Source organism: Scomber scombrus, chromosome 4, assembly GCF_963691925.1.
Source record: "Scomber scombrus chromosome 4, fScoSco1.1, whole genome shotgun sequence".
NCBI classification, from domain to species: Eukaryota; Metazoa; Chordata; class Actinopteri; order Scombriformes; family Scombridae; genus Scomber; species Scomber scombrus.
Genome location: NC_084973.1, coordinates 31,576,399 through 31,596,861, shown reverse-complemented (window position 1 = coordinate 31,596,861; position 20,463 = coordinate 31,576,399). Strand labels below are relative to the sequence as shown.

Genomic DNA, 20,463 nt, shown 5'->3' with positions numbered 1-20,463 from the left:
CAGAGAGGAGAGCATCAGCATAGGATACAACTAAAATATGACTTTCATTATTCATTCTAGGGCTGGGCGGTTATGGCAAAAATCTAAATAACGATTAATTGAACTTTTAACCTCGATTACGATTAATGAACAATTATGTATTTTCAGTTTCTTTTGGAAGGAAGGAAGGAAGGAAAGGAGGGAGGAAAGACGAGAGGAAAGGAAGAAAGGAAGGAAGGTAGGAGGGAGGGAGGAAAGAAGGAAGGAGGGAGGGAGAAAGGAAAAGAGGAAGGGAGGAAGGAAGGAAAGAAGGACAGAGGAAAGAAGGAAGGTAATGGGGAGGAAAGAAAGAGAGAAGGAGGGAGGGAGGAAAGGAAGAAAGGAAGGAAGGAAGGTAGGAGGGAGGGAGGAAAGAAGGAAGGAGGAAGGGAAGGAAAGAAGGAGGGAGGGAGGAAGGAAGGACAGAATGAAGGAAGAAAGGAAAGAGAGAGGAAGGAAAGACAGAATGAAGGAAGAAAGGAAGGAAGGTAGGAGGGAGGGAGGAAAGAAGGAAGCTAGGCAACATCGTTTCTCTTCAGTTTTGCCAAGTTATTCTTACCGTTGAGGTCGCGTCTGCTGGCGGAGCATCTCTCCCCAAAGCAGAGACAGAAAGTTTCACTGAAGGTGTCGACGTCTTGAGAGGGATAAAAAAAAAAAAAACAGAAACAGACACACAGAAAGTCACACAGCTGAACAAAACAACCTGCTTAAAAATATGAATTGTTACCCGATTTTGTGACATTAACAACCAGTAAAATGTTGTTGTATTTCGTATAAATACCAGAGTCTTGGTAAGTTTTTGCGGTGACTCCTTTCTTGCATCTTTCTTCCTCACCTTCCTCTCGTGTCCCTCGGGGGAATCGGACAGGAAGCTTGGGTTTACGTCCTCCAGGTCGGAACCGCTGGAGCTGACGGAGGTGACGCTGAGGGCGTCGCCGCTGTCCCCCCCGCCGCCGCCACCGCCGCCTCCTTGGTACGGTCTGTAATGCGAGTGGTCGAAGGACTTGGAATGAGAGCCTGGAGCGCTGCTGGAGCCGGCCTCCGTCAGCTGCCGGCTGGAGACGACGAGACACAATAACGGAGAAGTTCAGCCAAACATTTATGTACTGTAAATTCCGGACTATAAGCCGCTACTTTTTTCACACGCTTTGAACCCTGCTGACTAAACAATGATGCGCCTAATCTATAGAGTTTTACAAGCTAACGGCCTCCAGGGGGCGCTCTAGCAGGAAGCGCGAGAGCGAGACAGACAGGTTGAGGAGATAATGCGCCGAGGAAGACGCTAGTTTGACTATGTTTTGAACAGTCTATGGTTTTGAACAGTCATTTTGCGCATCATGCACACACCCTCATCATGGAAAACACACAAAGAAATGCATATGATGCAGCTTTTAAGTTAAAGGCAACCGATCTGGCTGTAGAAGAAGGAAATAGAGCTGCTGCACGTAAGCTTGGCATCAAAGAAATCGATGGTGAGACGTTGGAGACTCAATGCAAAAAGACGACAAAAGCTTTCAGAGGTAAGGTTCACTCATGTTACAACGTGGACACCTGCGGCTTATAGACAAGTGCGGCGTATATATGTACAATTTTTTTTTAAATGTATTTAGTTGGTGCGGCTTATATTCAGATGCGCTCAATATTCCGGAATTTACGGTACATTTAAGTATGTATAATATTATAAATGTGGGCGCTGTTTGAGCTATGTTATGATTATTAGTGAGTATTATAATGAAAGTTCTCTGTATGTCACTCACTCGCTCCAGCGTTTCATGATTCCTCCGTTCTTCTTGGCTCTGAGCGTGTTGCTGGCCGACTCCGACAGAGGCTCGATCTCACAGGACAGATTATAGCTGCGGGAACAGAAAGTCAGGACGCAGACAAAGTTAATTTAAACTCATCTCATCGGCGAGACAAGACAGTCACTCAAAGTCATTTCAGTACCAAGAAATCCTGCAGTATCCTGCAGTTGTCCTCGAGGGAGGGAGAAGGATGGAAGAAAGGAGGAAGGAAGGAAGGGAGGAAGAAAGAAAGAAGGAAGGAAAAGAGGGAGGAAGGAAGGAAGGGAGGAAAAGGAAGGAAAGGAGGGAGGAAGGACGGAAGGAAGGAAGGGATGAAGAAGGAAGGAAAAGAAGAAGGAAGGAAAGGAGGGAGGAAGGAAGGAAAGGAGGAAGGAAGAAGGAAGGAAAGGAGAGAGGAAGGAAGGAAGGAAAGAAGGAAGAAAGAGAGAAGGAGGGAGGGAGGAAAGAAGGAAGAGAGGAAGGAAGGAGGGAAAGAAGGAGGGAGGGAGGAAGGAAGGACAGAAGGAAGGAAGGAAAGAAAGAGAGAAGGAGGGAGGGAAGAAGGACAGACGGAAGGAAGGAAGGAAGGGAGGAAAGAAGGAACAGTCAAAACCGACGGGGTCAATTTGACCCGGGAGGATGACAGGAAGGTTAAGTGATGCTACTGAACGGAGAGTGAGACCGACTGACCTCTCGGCCTCGCTGAGCTTCTCCACGCCTGCGAACCACTCTCTGAAGTGGCTGTCCTGAGTGAAACTGTAGTTGTTGGAGGCCAACTGGAGCAGTTTGATCTGAGCGATCACCTCAAACTCCTGCAGGTGGAGAGCGGAGCGGAGACGGGAAAAGAGGGGAACAGGAAGGAGAAGAAATGAGTTGTCAGGTTTTCATTCGTCGTCTTGTTGTGAGCTCAGATCTGCTTTCTATAAGCTTTTTTTCCACCTACATATGTTCATATTCATTGTTTTAATTTCTAGTAGGGCTGCAACTAACAATTATTTTCATTATCAATTCATCTGTTGATCATTTTCTTGATCAATCGATTAGTTATTTGGTCCAATAAATGTCAGAAAATGGTGAAAAATGTTTCCTCAAATCCAAGATTACATCCTCAAATGTCTCATTTTGTCCTTAACTCAACAAGATATTCAGTTTACTGTCACAGAGGACCAAAGAAGCCCGACAATATTCACATTTAAGAAGCTGGAATCAGAGATTTTGGACTCAAAATGATTAATTGATAATCACCATGGCAACTAATTGAATAGTCAGCAACCAATTAATTAATTGACTAATCATTGCAGCACTAAGATCTAACAGTTTTTCAGATAATTAAACCTCAAACAAGAAAACACATTTACCTTTCTTCTCTTCTCAAAGTTGATCAGACCACCCTGAAATATGACACAAAAAACAACAACATGAGTCACAGTATAAACATAATAATCTCTTATAGAAGATTTAAAAAAACAAACTTATCACAGTATAAATATAGAGCTACACAGCAGTCTGACCTCAGTGTAGTCTTTCATGGCAGTGTCCATCATCACTAGGTCCGTCAGGAAGGTTCCCAGGTAGGGAATCGTCCCCTGCATCACTCCCTGTTCACAGAGGAAGAGTCACAGGTTATAACATTAAAAACTGTGATTCATAGAGATAATATGTATGTCATATTATTTAAAAACATAAGCTCCTTCTTTCAGGACAGGATGAATCATGCAAAAAGCAACAGCAAGAACAGACTAAATATTCAACATAAACTCAGACTGCAGTGTTTTCTTCCGGCCACTAGATGGAGCTGTTGCTGCTAAATTGATGCTGCAGGAGCTAAATGCTGTTAAATGATCTCAGTGTTTAAAGGCAGCTGCCAGAGCTGAATGTCCATGAATATTTAGACCACTACCAATGAAAATCATCCCTCTGTTAATGATTTTAAAGTAAGTAGAAAGTGTTGCTTGTTGGACTCACCAGGTCTCTCTGCTGCTGGTGTCTCCGCTGAGCTCGTTTGGGGTTGATTTCCAAAGTGGCGAACTTGGAAGTGCCCTCCTGCCAGATAAAAACAACAGAGTATATCCACATTAAATGGCAGATTTAATGCTGCAGGTTTTCAAATCTACACATATATAACAATAAAAGTAAGCCAACAGCATGTGTTTCTAAGGCTTGATAGTGATATTTGATTGTTTTCCATCAGTGTCAATTTTTAAAAACTGGTGCAGCTGCAAAATAGTTTAGACTTTAAAATATCTCATTATGTTTGAATGTGTAACAGGTTTGTAAGAAGGCAGAACAAGCTCCTCTTCTCCTTCTTATTGTTTGTATATTTACCTACAACATTTTAGTCTACATGAACACAATCAGGTAGGTTATATAGACCAAAAACATTACAAAAAATATTGCAATAATGCCTGATTTCCTAAAAGATTGTGCTCACTCTGTTGCTAATTTGACTGTAAATATTAACCGATAAACTCCAACAAAAAGCTCTGAATCCACAATGAGAGAAATATTTACAGTAAAATCAACAGTCAGATGGCAGCATTGACTTTAAAAGCAACTTCCTGATGCTTTAAGTAACCCAACAGTATAGTGTGACATGAAACTTTGAGACACTGAAAAGACTGGTCATGAATTTTCGTCGCTTATATGGGTCAACCCCCCCTCCCATAAAAACTGTATCCTACATTTCCCATAATGCAACTCAGCACCATTTCTTTGCTAAGATTCTTTCTGCCTCATAAACCAAAATGTTTCAAACACTATAACACATGCTTTATGTTTAGAAATGTCTCCAAGCCCAAGCTGAGAAATTAAATCTGATGCTAAATCAAAGGATGCATGAATTAAATTGTCACTACAAGTTTTTCATGAGTAGCTGAAGCGTGCAGCTGGATGTTGGAGAGTTGCAGGCTCAGCGTTCAGGTTTTTTGGGTTATCAATCATACAGGAACATTTCACAAGTCTTTTAAAAAGCTTCAACAGAGAATTGTGGCATCGTGAACTTAAACCTTCTCTTTTAATTTGTTGCTGTGTTAAACATTTACACATTTTTTCATTTCCTGCGCTCCTCTTTTAGCCCAGAAAGAACATAAAAGTCTTTCAAACATCACTGTGCTTGTGGGATGTCTGTAATTACAGAGCGTGAACATGATCCTCTTTTCCTTCAACACAGTTCTTGCTGCGAGGCTACGAGAGCGACTTCAGAGAAAAGAAAAAAGAAAAAAAAAAAGAAGTGAGAGAAAATCCACCTCTGAGCGTTTTCCCCCGGTCACATTCCTCAGTGATGTAACTATACTGAGAGGCCTTCTGCAGCCCCCGAGTAACACGAGCCAACCGAGCCGAGCAAAAACGCAGCCGCCTGGCCCGAGCAGATAGAGCCAGAGAGAGAGAGCGAGGCGACGCCCTGAAGTCTCCTTTTACACATGAAGTGGGTCAGAGCTGTTATCTGCACCTGCCAAAGGTTTCCTCCCTTTGACGTCAGCAGGGATTCCCTCAGAGGGAGCTCCGGGGCGTTCACACTGCGTTACATCAGCGATATGTTTATAAAAAGATAATAAATGTAGAGACGAGTTCATGCATGCCTATCTTAAGACGTGCCTATCTGAAGATTGAGACATCAGTTTATAAAAGAACCGATCCTTCTACCACGCCTGATAAATCTTATTCCTCTGTGAGCCGTAGAGCGTCTTCTTCGTCCAAAAATAACGTCAGCGAGCATCACAGCTGCACTGACTGACATGTTCCTTTATTAACATGAACACACACGCTGCAGTTGATTTTGTTTTAAATCCCAAAAACATCGTCCAGCTGCCTGAAATAGTTCCTTTCACTAGAGCAACATATGTAGATTCATCCGCCGCTGAAAGTAGACCCTGATAAATGCTATAACTGTTTTCTGCTGATTGTTTGCTATAAAATTACAGAGACCAGCTGTTTTAGAGAATTACTGAGCTTATTAAAAGATGGAATTATATATTTGTGACCTGCTTTTTTAAGACTTTCACATTTATTAAGAAAACGTTGCTTAAAGCTGATTGCGCAATCAGAAAAGGGAAGTCAGAACGTATTGAGAGACGAACTAACACATTGTGATTTTTAGGCTGTGTTTGATGGGCGACTGGTATAAAATCCTCTATAGTATATGCAGCTTTATATCACAACACATATTCAGTTATTTATATTTATAATTATTGGGAGACGCTACTCTACTCGTCTAATTATTGAAACACATAACACATAATCTATGAAAGTTAGAATCTGGCAGTGAATATTTGTTCTATGATGTTCCCCGTCTCTCTCTCTCTCTGCTGTTACTGCCATTTAATTACCTGAAGTATGTTTTAAAATACATTTTATATATTGTAAAAGTGTTTACTGATATTGGAGTATCTATTTTTTGCCAAATTTTGTGAATTAAATATCTAACAAATCAAGTTACTACATCACATTCATGGAAAAATAGTATAAAAAAGCCTTTAAACAAGCAGAAATACTGAAGAGAGTCTCTGACAGTCAACATATTTATATTATATCAAAATATATTCCATCATTTTCAACATGTTTGTAAGTCAGTAAATTTCCTATTTTGCACGTTTGTCACCAACTAACAAACAAGTTTAGTTTATAACGTCAAACTGAGGGAAAAATTGTATAAAACGTCCTCAAACAAACAAAGATATCAAAGAGAGAGAGACACCAGGTTATATTACGTAATATATTCCATCATTTTCAACATGTTTGTAAACCGGTAAGTTTCCTATTTTGCACGTTTGTCACCAAACTTACAAACAAGTTAACAAGTTCTGGTCGAGTTCTCATGTTCACGACTATTTTTAAATGTTTAAAACTAATTCAAACACTATTTAACCCTCCTGTTGTCCTCAAGTCAAGGAAGCAAGGGAGGAAGAAGGAGGGAAGGGAGGGAGCAAGGAAGGAAGTAAGGAAGGAAGGGAGGAAAGAAGGAAGGGAGGAAGGTAGGAGGGTGGAAGGGTTAGGGTTAGGTGGAAGGAAAGAAGGAAGGAAGGAAGGGAGGGAGGGAGAAAGGAAAAGAGGAAGGGAGGAAGGAAGGAAAGAAGGACAGAGGAAAGAAGGAAGGGAGGAAGGTAGGGGGGAAGAAAGAAAGAGAGAAGGAGGGAGGGAGGAAGGAAGGAAGGAAGGAAGGAAGGAAGGAAGGAAGGAAGGAAGGAAGGAAAGCGAGAGAGAAGGAGGGAGGGAGGAAGGACAGACGGAAGGAAGGAGGGAAAGGAGGAAAGAAGGAACATTCAAAAAATACGGGGTCAATTTGACCCGGGAGGACGACAGGAAGGTTAAAACTTATAATACTAACGCACATGAGAGATAAAACTGTGTAAAATGTAATAATAACATAATTGTAGTTTTTTGATGTTTTCTCAGTGTTGATATTTTTCTCATTATGACAGCAGCAGTGTAAAAGTCTCATTTCCTGCTCGCTCACGTCTCTCTGTTCCCTCCTGCTGTCTTTGTACCGACTAGTTGCAAAACACTCAGCGGGTGTCGACGCCTCTCCGCATTAACCTCCGTAAATCACGTTAACGATGACAGCGATCTGTCAGCTGCACGGAGCACCACCCGGCACATCGTGAGTAATACGCGGACGCTGCGATCCTGATCCAGACCGACGTGGGTTCGAGATGTTCTTGCTTCCTTTTTACAGGATGTTTTCTCTCTGCAGCTGCACTGAGACAGATGTGAGGAAGTCGCATCGATGGGACGGGTCATCGAGCACCGAGCCGAACATCCTGCTGGCGTCGGCCTCTTACGGCTGTTACGTAACTCGTGTAGATTAATTAATTGATTTGTTTGGGTTATAAAGACGGTTTTAAGGTTAATTCACTACTCTACAGGCATGAAGATGTTTGTATAATGAGTCTTTTCTTTCTCATTAACATTGACGTCTCCTCTTAAAACACATTTGCACAGACAGGCTTTTCATTCCCTCCAGTTACAGCCTGCAATTCATTATCTATTTTATTTATTTTAACACTCTGTACTTGGACTCTGAGTGATTTTATTTCGTGTTGCTTTAATTTTCTTGTCTTCCAATGCTCTGTGAAGCATGCTTTGAAAGGTGTTATATAAATAAAGGTATTATTTTTCTGGTACTTTATCTGATTATCAGTCAAGGCACACTTTGATATACTGTTATATTTACTGTAAGGCTGTTCTGGAGCCAGCTGTACAAGTTCAAATTTACCCTCAATCATAACGTAACTGCAGATTTACACATTACTGAATTAAAACCAGCTGCACCACACAAACTCATTGTTATATTTAGGGATGGGAACCATGGAGAACCGGTTCCAAATTGTCCGATCCATTGGTATTGTATCAGTCCCTGTTTCATATATCTGTCATCATAAACAGTCATTGATAAATAATGGCTGTCACTGAAAACCTGTGTATGACAAGGAATTGATAAATGGCTTGATAAAGAATCGGACCGATAAGCAGAATAGATAACGGCGGTGATATCAATAACTTATCTTATCAATTCCCATCTCTAGTTACGTAGAGATGAGTCGTGAACTGTTGCATGAGCGAGCCGAATGCACCGACTGACACAGCAAACATGTAAATATGTAAATATGTAACATGCAAATTGAGATTCAATTCATCATTTTGACACATTTAACTCGTCTGTATGACACTCAAATGTACAATTTTCATTGAAACAGGGTACGTGCGATCTGTGTGTAAGCCTTGCTCACTGTACGAGCTTCAGTATCTTGATATTATAATAATTATTTCCCAGATTACATCATGGATATCCACATAATATTATTATAATATAAGTTGTGAGCACAGATAATGCATAAAATAGTATGTGAGAAAAACTGGGTTGCCCTCATTTTCACACAAGGATTTTTAACAAGCTCCAACATGTGATTTTGAGGTTGCTAATGAGTTGCTATCTGCTTGTTTTGGGGGTCTGTGTCTGTCTGTGTCTGTCTGTGGAGAAGCCGTGACTCACCTTCACCAGCAGCTCTCGGCTCAGAGAGTAGTTGTTGTCGTCTGAGAAGATCTCGGACAGCTCGCGGAAGGTGCGGAAACTCTCCCTGAAGACCGACGCAAGAAGGAAAGAAAGAAAGAAAGAAAGAAACGGAGCATGCTGCTTAATTACAAGGTGCTTTTGTATCCTCAGCTATGTGAATTTCATTGCGAGGAAGTTAAAACCCTACCTTGACACTTCCTCCCAGGTCCTCTTCAGGCGGTGGATGGCGTTGCACTGCAGAGCGGAGAGGATGGCTCGCAGCGAGGAGAAGTTCTTCAGGATCCGACACTCCTGAACGCAACACGAACAACGATCCAATCAGACACGGAGACACCACAAACTTTGCTGCTTCAAATGTTTCAACATCTAAAAATAAATCCACCAAACTGTGGCTGCTCACCCGCGCCACGTCGATCCATCTCTCCAGCAGCCGAGCCCTCTGGTTGGGCTTCAGCGTCGGGTTGCTCAGGCAGGTGGTGATGACACAGTTGGTGACGGAGTTGAACTGGGCCACGGTGGCTCTGATGGTGGGAGCCAGGTGCTCCTTCCCCTTCTTGTCTCGCTGAGACCAAATCCCCCCCAGGCAGTGGTAGGGCACCACCTTCTTAAACAGATCCTGGACGGAGGAAGAAACGGAGACGGAAAGAAACTTTATTAATTAAAAAAGTTGGAAATTTACATGTCAGTGGAGCAGAAGAGAGAGGAAGTCACACCAGCTAGACGTCAGTAGTAAAATAAGACAAGAATATAAGTTATTCACACATTTTAAGAGTTTCTTCTTTAAAAAAATGACTCTAAATGAATAACTGATAATCAAAATAGCACATAGTAATAATATTGACTAACTGTTGAAGGCCTATATTAAAAAAAGGTTGTACTGAGGATTGATGGGATACAGTACATAATCCTGCAGGTTAACTAAGTATGGATACACATCAAATAAACTGAAATAGGGCCATACTGGTGATGATATATACGCCAGTAAAACAGATATTAACAGATTTAGGGACATTAGTGATTAGTTAAAAACAGAAAAATGCCAGAATTTTTGTATAAATTGTCTATAAAATAAGTTTTGCCACAAATGTCCAGGAGTTTATAGAGTGTGATGTTCTGTGATGAAGAGAAATGTGAACAATTTACTAAAAAAAAAGAATGAAAACTGTGTTAAAATAATGGTTTTGGGTGAGTTAGACTAAATGTTTTTTGTAGTTTTAAAAGGTAATCAACAATTTCATAGGTAAAGGTCTGTTTTATTAGCCTCTTACTCTTTGTCCTTTGACTTCTTCAACTGTATAGATATGTAAAACTAAAATAATCAAGTACCTGTTTAAAAATTCTCCTTGATGGTAGATTCAATAAGCATTCTTTTAGTTGCTTTCTGCTTTAAACATATGTGGTTTTAAAAGGCTTTTTTGGAGCTGACTCTAAAATATCAGATTAAAAACAGTCCCGGCTGAAAGTCCTGCACATCATGAAAAAGTAACTTTGACAGGAAAGATAGAAAAAGTCTCTTTTCATTGAGGACTGAAACGCCCTGAAACCCGACAGCTGTCTGAAAAGCTGGAAATCAAATGACTGTAAAGCTTCAGATGTGTGTGAGAAACATCCAAAAGCTGTTAAAGTCAAGTTTAATCATCAGTTTATTGAAGAATGAAACAGTTCCTGATCTCCATGGTTACCAGAGTAAATGTAATATTTAGAACAATTGTATTCCATTACCTTTATTTAATATAAAAGTTATAATGTAAGATCATGCCAAACTAGTTGATATGGTGTTTCATTGAGAATTTACTGTTTTTAAGCAAGTTGTATTATTTGGTACAAAGTTTTTATGGTTACACCACTTAGACATTTTTGCCATAATCCTCTAATATATTCTCTCTAAATGGATTAAAAGCAGAAATTTGATGCTGAGTCCACAAAAAAAGAATGTGTGCAAGTTATTCATACGTTTATTTTCACATTTTAACCCCTTTAAATTTAAACTAAACCACATGGACACATAAATAAATCAAACATCCGTACCGCGTCCATGAGCGTGAACTGCTCCGCGACCATGATGGGGTCAAACGACAGGAAACTAAAAGCAGGAAGTTCGTCCTCAAAGCCGCTCTCTTCCTGCGTGGCGAAAGGGCAGCCAATGTGTTCCCCTGAAGAGATATTAACAAAAAAACATATTTTTACTACACAGCTTCAACTTGAGCTCAACTTTAAAACACAGTTCCTGCTTCCGCTTCAAATCTCTCATCTTGTTTTCTGACCTCGGTGTTTTAACTTCCTCCCCCTCCGCCTCCCCCCCTCTCTGTGAGATTTTAAACATTTCACTCAGCGCTCAGTCTAACGTGTGCTGATTGACGACTACCATTATTACCAGATATACCATTACTACCAGTTAGACCATTATTACCAGATATACCATTACTACCAGTTACACCATTACTACCAGTTATACCATTACTACCAGTTACACCATTATTACCAGATATACCATTACTACCAGTTACACCATTATTACCAGTTACACCATTACTACCAGTTACACCATTACTACCAGTTATACCATTACTACCAGTTACACCATTACTACCAGTTACACCATTATTACCAGATATACCGTTACTACCAGTTACACCATTATTACTAGATATACCATTATTACCAGATATACCATTACTACCAGTTACACCATTATTACCAGATATACCGTTACTACCAGTTACACCATTACTACCAGTTACACCATTATTACCAGTTACACCATTATTATCAGATATACCAGTTATTACCAGTTCCACCATTATTACCAGTTACTACCAGTTACACCATTATTACCAGTTACGCCATTACTACCAGATATACCATTACTACCAGTTACACCATTACTACCAGTTACACCATTATTACCAGATATACCATTACTACCAGTTACACCATTATTACCAGTTACACCATTACTACCAGTTACACCATTACTACCAGTTATACCATTACTACCAGTTACACCATTACTACCAGTTACACCATTATTACCAGATATACCGTTACTACCAGTTACACCATTATTACTAGATATACCATTATTACCAGATATACCATTACTACCAGTTACACCATTATTACCAGATATACCGTTACTACCAGTTACACCATTATTACCAGATATACCATTACTACCAGTTACACCATTATTACCAGTTACACCATTATTATCAGATATACCAGTTATTACCAGTTCCACCATTATTACCAGTTACTACCAGTTACACCATTATTACCAGTTACGCCATTACTACCAGATATACCATTACTACCAGTTACACCATTACTACCAGTTACGCCATTACTACCAGATATACCATTACTACCAGTTACACCATTACTACCAGTTACACCATTACTACCAGATATACCATTACTACCAGTTACACCATTACTACCAGTTACACCATTACTACCAGATATACCATTACTACCAGTTACACCATTACTACCAGTTACACCATTATTACCAGTTACACCATTATTATCAGATATACCATTATTACCAGTTACACCATTATTACCAGATATACCATTACTACCAGTTACACCATTATTACCAGTTACACCATTATTACCAGTTATTACCAGATATACCATTATTACCAGTTATTACCAGTTACACCATTATTACCAGATATACCAGTTATTACCAGTTCCACCATTATTACCAGTTCCAGCATTACTACCAGTTACACCATTATTATCAGATACACCATTATTACCAGTTACACCATTATTACCAGTTACACCATTATTACCAGTTACACCATTACTACCAGTTACACCATTACTACCAGTTACACCATTATTACCAGTTACACCATTATTACCAGTTATTACCAGTTATACTATTACTACCAGTTACACCATTACTACCAGTTACACCATTATTACCAGTTATTACCAGTTACACCATTATGATCAGATATAACTGTCTGTCATTTCACTCAGCGCTCGGTCTAACGTGCTTCTTATCACTCACTGTACGTCCAATCTGTTCTTTCACGACCACGGATATGACAACGTGTGATCAGTCGTTCATGTAAGAGGACAAACTGGTTTGTTCTAAATCAAACTGGTCCCTGCCCTGTTGTCCCTTCTCCTTTCCCTCTTTACTGCCTTCATACCATCAGGATCAGGCTCACACTGCTGTCGGCGGTAGAAGTGGGCCAGCAGGTTGCGGGCGCGGCGCTCCAGGTCCGAGCCGTGGAAGTGGAGGTGAAGGTACGACATGAGCTGGTGCAGACAGTCGTAGTTCGGAGGAGTCCAGAAGTCCTCGGAGTACTGGTCCAGCCACGCACCCAGGATGGACGAAACAGTGCTGAAACACGACAGAGAGACGAAGGGTTAGAAGATGAAATAATAATATAAATTTAATGTAAACATAAACTGAAAGGAGCAGGAGTACTGAGGCCTTTACCAATGCTAATAAGCCATTTCTGAGCTACTATTAGCATCTAGCTTGAGCTCTCTACTTGTGTTTTTGTACTGAAAATTAATATTAAAAGTGATTTTAAATGAAAGCAAAACAAAAACTGTTGCTTTTGCATTTCTAACAATGTTTTCCAGCCATTTAGCTTGAATCCAAAACTTAAAATCTTAGCCCTACTTTAGCATTAAGCTAAAGGAAAGCTAACTGAAAACATAGTTTCTTGTCTCTTATTAGATTCAAGGCGTCTTTCCAACAATTGTTAATAAGACAACAGCTACTTATAAGCCTCAATTTAAATGAGGTGGATGCTAACTTTGCTAACACGATAGCTTCTCCCTGTCTTCATGGATTTCGGGTATTTATATAACAAGCTGCCGAATAAATAAAGGAACATTTTAAAGAAGAAAAACTATCCTGACAGTAAATTATAGCCGAGCTTATAGTGAAACTGAAGCTGATAAGCATCAGTGAGTTATTACAGTTTTATCAGTTCATGCCCCCCACCTCCCCTTCCTCCAGTATGACAGGTGTCTAGTGAAGAAAAAACGACACTAAAACCCCCTTAAAGCGGAGGAGGAGGAGGAGGAGGAGGAGGAGGAGGAGGAGGAGGAGGAAGAGGATGAGAGATGAATGTTGGCAGCTCGACACTGCAGGCTTACTTTCTCAGCTCTGTGCAGTCGTCCTGGGAGACTCTGTGTGCTGTGGCTGCAGGCACATTTTGGAGCTTGGCATACCTACGAGAGAAGACGCAACATTACAATTATGACATAAAGAGAGAAAAATAAATAACAGAGCGCCCTGTGTGAAAAAAAGCATAATTTTCTTGATTTTCTGCTCACATTAAACTTAAGGTTGAAGTTCTGCAAATAATATATAACTACATTAAAAGAAGGAAAAAAAACGTGTTATACTAATTAAACGCAATTTACACTGGTAGGGTTTCTCTCTAAAAGTTTGTTTTATGCATTTCTGCCAATTTAAAGCAAAAAAGAGAAACTATTGTGTATTTAAAAATCCTGTTATGTATTAAATAAGTTAACAAAGGTTTAAATGTCACTGTCTACACATGCTACTGAATTTGAAGCAGCTTTCTGACTATGTTACTATAATTTATCAGTTGGTTTAAAGCCCTGTAGCTGCAGACCAGAATAAAAAACAATGAATATAAGTTAAAGACTCAATAAATACAATATTCAGTGTGTAAAACTCGCTCATTACGACTATATCAGAGGTTATGACTGTAGTTTAGACCAAAGCTGTGAGCAGTGAAACCTGTGAAGTGATTTTTCTGACTCAGATTGTCAAGATTTTAAGATTTTATAGCCAAACAAGTGTTAAAAATAATCAATACTGACCGACAGAAAACTATTAAAAGACACCAAAATTCTTCTAGTGTGCTGAAAATGGCTGAATATTCAATAAAACTTTTAAAAAACACACATAATCTTCTCCCTCTCATCATCTTATGAGCCACAGGTTGAGACCCACAGGTGTAAAGACATCACTGTACCTGTTGAGCAGGAGGTCCAGCACCTGCCTGGTGGTGGCGAAGGATCGGTAGGTGCAGAGGAAGATGGTGACGTAGGTGGAGTCTTTCCCCCTGAACGCCGACACCATGTACTCCACCAGCCGCTCCAGCGTGCCGGCCTTGATGGTCCGCACCTTGCAGGTCTCGTAGAGGCTGAGGGCCGAGTCCGTCTCCACGCCCAGCCATCGCTGCCCCTTACTGGCCGACTGATGAAGCTGCACCTTCCTCAGCGTGATGGTGAAGATGGCGTCCTCCTCGGCCTCCTCGCCGATCTCCTGCGTCGAGCTCTGTGAGACAAAACAGAGAAGACATTTAACTCAACTGACTGTCTGACATTTAAATATCTCCTATTTTTAGTAGTAGTAGATTCCTCCTGCTGGAACAAGCTCTTCAAATATCTGTTCTGAGCAGATTAGAGGGAACTACAGACGGAGAAAAGATGCCATCGTTACCGTGCGAGACTTTGACTTAAAAATGTCCAACATCTAATTTTAGGACGAAACCCTTTAATTATGAGCATCTGTGTGACCCGGCGCTCCTCTCTTTGACTCTCTGAGTCATACTTTGTGAATCATGTGCGCGGCCGGGGACAAACAAACAATAGCTTGTTACTAAACAGAGCTTACTGGATAACTGGCACTACAATACAAGCTGCAGCTTGTATATAGCCAACAGGGAATTAACACAAGCCGCTTGTTGCATGAATGAGAGCTCTGTAGATTTGTTGTTGTTTTCTGGTAAACATCACAAACAAAGATGGGTCAGACCGCCACAAAAGGAGCGCCGGTGATGATGACGATGATGTTTTCATTCATGCTCTCAGCTGTCACACAGCGGTCACAGCGCACACGCCGAGTGTTACGCAACACTAACTAATCGATGGGTTACAGAATCAAACTGGTCAGCAAAACAAACTCCTTACAGATTAAAAAGCTTTTCTGATCATTTCCTTTAAAAGACCCGAAGCCACGTGTAATAACAAGAGCCGCTTCAACAACTGCAACATCTGTATGAGTGTATTTATGTGTGTGTGTGTGTGGGTGGGTGTGTGTGTGTGTGTGTGTGTGTGTGTGTGTGTTTGTGTGTGTGTGTGTAAATACCGTTTCCAGGAGTTAAATAGCATAAATATATAATTATTAGCCGATTAATCACCATTAAAATAGCTACTTACACCTTCTTATTAATAATCACATATAGTTTTTCACTGTCTCTAGTTTGTGTGTGTGTGTGTGTGTGTGTGTGTGTGTGTGTGTGTGTGTGTGTGTGTGTGTGTGTGTGTGTACAGCTGCACATAATTACTCTGACAGGAATAAATAAAGTTGTTTTCATGTAAAAAATGCCGACATCAGCATCATTCGCTGCTTCCAGCTTCTCGATTATTATGAGTTGAATATTTTTGTTGGTTTTTGCTCCGTTAGCAGAAAACAAGCAGTTTAAAGACGTTGCCATGACGATTCTACACAATGTGTTGCACTAATATACCATGATATTGATAAATCAGTTGTGTTATATTGATTTTAACAACCTTGATCTTTATCATACAACGTTTCCTGGTGATACAATTAATAGATAGATAGATAGATAGATAGATAGATAGATAGATAGATAGATAGATAGATAGATAGATAGATAGATAGGGTAGAAAGGAAGCAAGGAAAGAAGGAAGGTAGGAAGGTAGGTAGGAAGGTAGGAAGGAAGGTAGGAAGGAAGGAAGGAAGGAAGGTAGGTAGGTAGCAAAGAAGGAAGGAAGGTAGGTAGGTAGCAAAGAAGGAAGGTAGGAAGGAAGGAAGGAAGGAACGTACGTAGGTAGGTAGCAAAGAAGGAAGGAAGGAAGGTAGGTAGGAAGGTAGGAAGGAAGGTAGGAAGGTAGGAAGGAAGGTAGGTAGCAAAGAAGGAAGGAAGGTAGGTAGGTAGCAAAGAAGGAAGGTAGGAAGGAAGGAAGGTAGGTAGGTAGCAAAGAAGGAAGGAAGGAAGGAAGGTAGGAAGGTAGGAAGGTAATCACAGGAAAAAATAAACAAAAATACCCAAACATTGCGCCAATAAAACAAAAATACATGTAATAAATTAATAAAATACTCAAAAAAAGTTCCCTGCAGGTTAGACGGCACACAGTCCAACACACTCCACAGTCATAACTTCAGCACATTAAACAATCATTGATCAATCGGCAGGAAATTAATCAATTCATTCTTTTGAGGAAAAAATGCCCAAATTCTCTGATTGCAGCCTTTCTTCTTCTTATTTCATTTTCTATGACTATAAACTGTTACAGCACTTATCAATAAAGTCAATCTATTCCCTCCAGTAAGGATCCAATACTACATAATAAAACAGAGAGGTTCCTGTCTGTAGTCGATAACTCAGTTTATCACAGAACCTCGAGAGTCTCTCTGAGGCCTGTTGAACATTTTTTAAGCTGCAGCAGAGAGGAGCTGCGGAGGCCCTGACGGAGGAATGGCATGTAATCTGGCGTGCCACAGTCATCCGTCACGGCCTCCGGTTGTGTATCCAGGGAGCGTTAGTCATCAGAGTGCATTTCCAAGACCCCCCCCCCCCCCCCCCCCCTCCTCCTCTCCCTTCACCCCCCCTCTCCTCTCTCCTCTCCCTCCTGCTTCACTGCCTGCTTTTGGTCAGGATCTGTTCGGTAACATCTAAGTCAAGGCTGAGTCCCTCTGTTGTGTCTTGGCGTCGCCATGGAAACGAGCTCAAATAAGGATGGCTGTGAATTTGGAAAAAGGAGCACTGAGCAATGACCGACACAGTTTTCTACAGCGGCTCAAAAGGTTTTGGACGCTGAGAAGACGTTAAAAAATGAGAATTTTAAAAGCTGCAACTAACAATTACCTTCATTTCATAACCTGCAGAGTTTTTTAATAAATTGATGATTTTTTTTGTCAATACAATGTCAGAAATGTCAGTACAGTAAAAATGTAGATTGACTAACAGGATTGATCATAAGTGTTAGGACATAAAGAGACTTGTGTATATTTAAAAAATGACTGAAAAGTAAAATGCTATTTTGGACCTAAAAAATGGAGATTCAACCTGTTTTCTCTTTGATGGATTAAGATAAAATACTGATTATAATATCTGGGGAATCAAGCATTAAAATATGTATTAAATAAGAGTTTTTAAACAATAATAACAACACAATTCAAACTATGGTGGCACCAAATTACAGAACTAAGACACCTGAAAATGTGAGTCTCCATTATATTGGACAATATATAAATGTATTTTTCTACACTGTAGTGTTTATAGTGTGTCTCGTTAATATCTCTGCTTGTACGACATAAATCAATAAGTAAATCAACAACAAACAATATTAGATTTTTATATATATGTTTTTAAAATCTATGTCATTAAGTATAATAACTTCATTTGTCATGTTTTTAAATGACTGGATTAACTATTCCATTCACAATTATTTCATTGATTGTCTGGAAACTTGATTAAAACATGATATACAGATATTATTATGTCATAATGTCCATCCTGTTGTCCTCAGGTCAATTTTAACCCAAGAGGACAACAGGCGGTATACTTTAATTTAAATGAGAGCTTGACCATAGTTTACAAAAATATAAGTGTAAAACCTGTGGGAATAAGTTGGCTACAAAGGTCTAACACAGAATTGGGTGATAATTTAAACCTTATGCTTTATAAACAGTCAAACCACGTCTGTTTAATTCATGTTGCACACCTCCACCAGTCTCCTACTCTCAATATCAGCCAGAAACTGCAAGAACAACCTCTTTCACACGAGATTATGAAGAGAAACACTGATAAAAACCAAACTGAAGTGTGTTGGATTAATGCTCAAAACAGACCGTCTTCTCACACACAAAAACACCACAGAAGAAGAAAGGAGAGCCGTTGCGCAACGCTGACTAAAGGTAAACTAACTCGCCTCTAACCAGGTTACCAAAAAACTCAATAAACCAGATGAGTCATGTGAATAAAGTTTAGCAAACGCTGATTAAATAAAAAAACTGTGAAAGTAAATCAAGTGTTTTAAACAGAGCCTGAACCTCAGTAACCTCCGCAGTAACAGAGTGTGTGTGTGTGTGTGTGTGTGTGTGTGTGTGTGTGTGTGTCTGTGTGTGACAGATGAGATGAACCCCTGGACTGTTGTTGTAAATCCTCTACAGTATAATGGCCGAACCACAGCTGCAGCCGAGGGCCTTGACAGCAGGAGAGCTGCTTATCAGCCAAACCACAGAGGCAGCGCTGCTATCACCTCAAACCCTGAATAACAAAAAAAAAAAAAAAAGGCTCAAGGGCAGCCGCCTCGCTCCATCCGCAGAGTCAACCCCCCCCCCCCCCCCCTAAAAAAAAATATAACGCTCCCATTCATCCGAGGTCTCCGGCGAGGACGAGCGTTGCCATGATAACCAAACTCTCAATCCCTACTGTTCTAACACTGAGCGATCAATAGATTAAATACAAGTGTTCAGTGTCCAAACAAACATGAACTTTAGATATGCTCACCTTTGCATGAAAGAGGGAAATAAAAAGAAACTGCAAAAAAAGAATGAAAGCTACAACAGATCTGACTACCAGAGCAGTCAATTATAAAATTACAACTCAGTCAAAATTGTGCAGCTCGACACTTAACAAGGAAGAGTGAGCAGATCACTCCGGTTTTAGCTGCACTTCATTGGCTCTCTGTGTCTTTTCAGAGAGATTTTATTCCTCCTGCAACTTTTATCCTTCTGGTTCAAAACTGACCTGGTTTGGTTTATGAAGCATAAAGTATAAATTATCAATAGTACTAGTAGTAGTAGTAGTAGTAGTAATATTAGGAGTAGAAGTGGTAGTATTAGTAGAAGAAGAAGAAGAAGTAGTAGTAGTAGTAGTAGTAGTAGTAGTAGTAGTGGTAGTAGAAGAAGAAGAAGAAGAAGAAGAAGAAGAAGAAGAAGAAGAAGAAGAAGAAGAAGAAGAAGAAGAAGAAGAAGAAGAAGAAGAAGAAGAAGAAGAAGAGTAGTAGTAGTAGTAGTAGTAGAAGAAGAAGAAGAAGAAGAAGAAGAAGAAGAAGAAGACGTAATAATAGGAGTAGTAGTATTATATTATACATTTATTATTATAATTATTATTATTTAACTATCCAAAATCAGACAGCAGGAATAAGTGGAAACATTGTGGACAATGGACAAGTGGACTCGTCTTAAAGCTGAAAAACGTAATTTACACTTTGAATTCCTGCTGAGGGACTTTTCTCTCTTTTCTCTTTCTCTCTTTTCTCTTTCAATCAGTTTGTTTGTAGCAACACTTGTTTTGCATAAATTCCTCCAGTGAATAAGATAACAACCTCTGTGACCACTTCGCTCAAATAGCTTCAATTAAACCAAAAAAAACAAAAACAACAAAAGTGGAAACTCTTGAAGCTTAATCAGTCGTTCGCTTTCAAACCGGATCTGAGTCCAAACAAACCAAACAGAGCTGATGAGAAGCTCTGTGTGGAAACATGAGGGAACTCCCTCTGAACAGCAGCAGGAAGAGCCGCCTCGCTCCTCTCTTTAGATTTAGGTTTGTGTCACTCGTTCCTTCGGCCTGAATCACTGCTGAGTCGACCGCATCGGCGCCACAAACAGGACAGGAAGTGGCGACGGGCAGAGATGGGAAATGGAAGTTTATTCATATATGTGGT

The 20,463-nt window shown here is 40.1% G+C and overlaps 1 protein-coding gene and 1 pseudogene across 5 annotated transcripts in view; one reads left to right on the top strand and one right to left on the bottom strand.

The window, feature by feature from the left end:
• The window catches only part of LOC133978509 (uncharacterized), a 455,381-nt pseudogene that overhangs the window by 347,812 nt on the left and 87,106 nt on the right, over window positions 1–20,463 (top strand).
• LOC133978513 (ral guanine nucleotide dissociation stimulator-like) overlaps window positions 1–20,463 on the bottom strand; it is a 69,128-nt gene that overhangs the window by 10,207 nt on the left and 38,458 nt on the right. For 3 of the 5 annotated variants that reach the window (XM_062416769.1, XM_062416770.1, XM_062416767.1), the window contains exons 2-15: window positions 14,796–15,100; window positions 13,945–14,019; window positions 12,981–13,174; window positions 10,837–10,961; window positions 9,209–9,424; window positions 8,996–9,099; window positions 8,788–8,872; window positions 3,765–3,842; window positions 3,311–3,397; window positions 3,158–3,190; window positions 2,490–2,611; window positions 1,776–1,871; window positions 800–1,073; window positions 578–652 (exon numbers count right to left, since the gene is read on the bottom strand). In XM_062416769.1, the coding sequence (XP_062272753.1) occupies window positions 578–652; window positions 800–1,073; window positions 1,776–1,871; window positions 2,490–2,611; window positions 3,158–3,190; window positions 3,311–3,397; window positions 3,765–3,842; window positions 8,788–8,872; window positions 8,996–9,099; window positions 9,209–9,424; window positions 10,837–10,961; window positions 12,981–13,174; window positions 13,945–14,019; window positions 14,796–15,100 (1,869 nt within the window). The remainder of the gene's footprint in view (window positions 1–577; window positions 653–799; window positions 1,074–1,775; window positions 1,872–2,489; window positions 2,612–3,157; window positions 3,191–3,310; window positions 3,398–3,764; window positions 3,843–8,787; window positions 8,873–8,995; window positions 9,100–9,208; window positions 9,425–10,836; window positions 10,962–12,980; window positions 13,175–13,944; window positions 14,020–14,795; window positions 15,101–20,463) is intronic. The other 2 variants (XM_062416771.1, XM_062416768.1) reach the window with 1 other exon arrangement.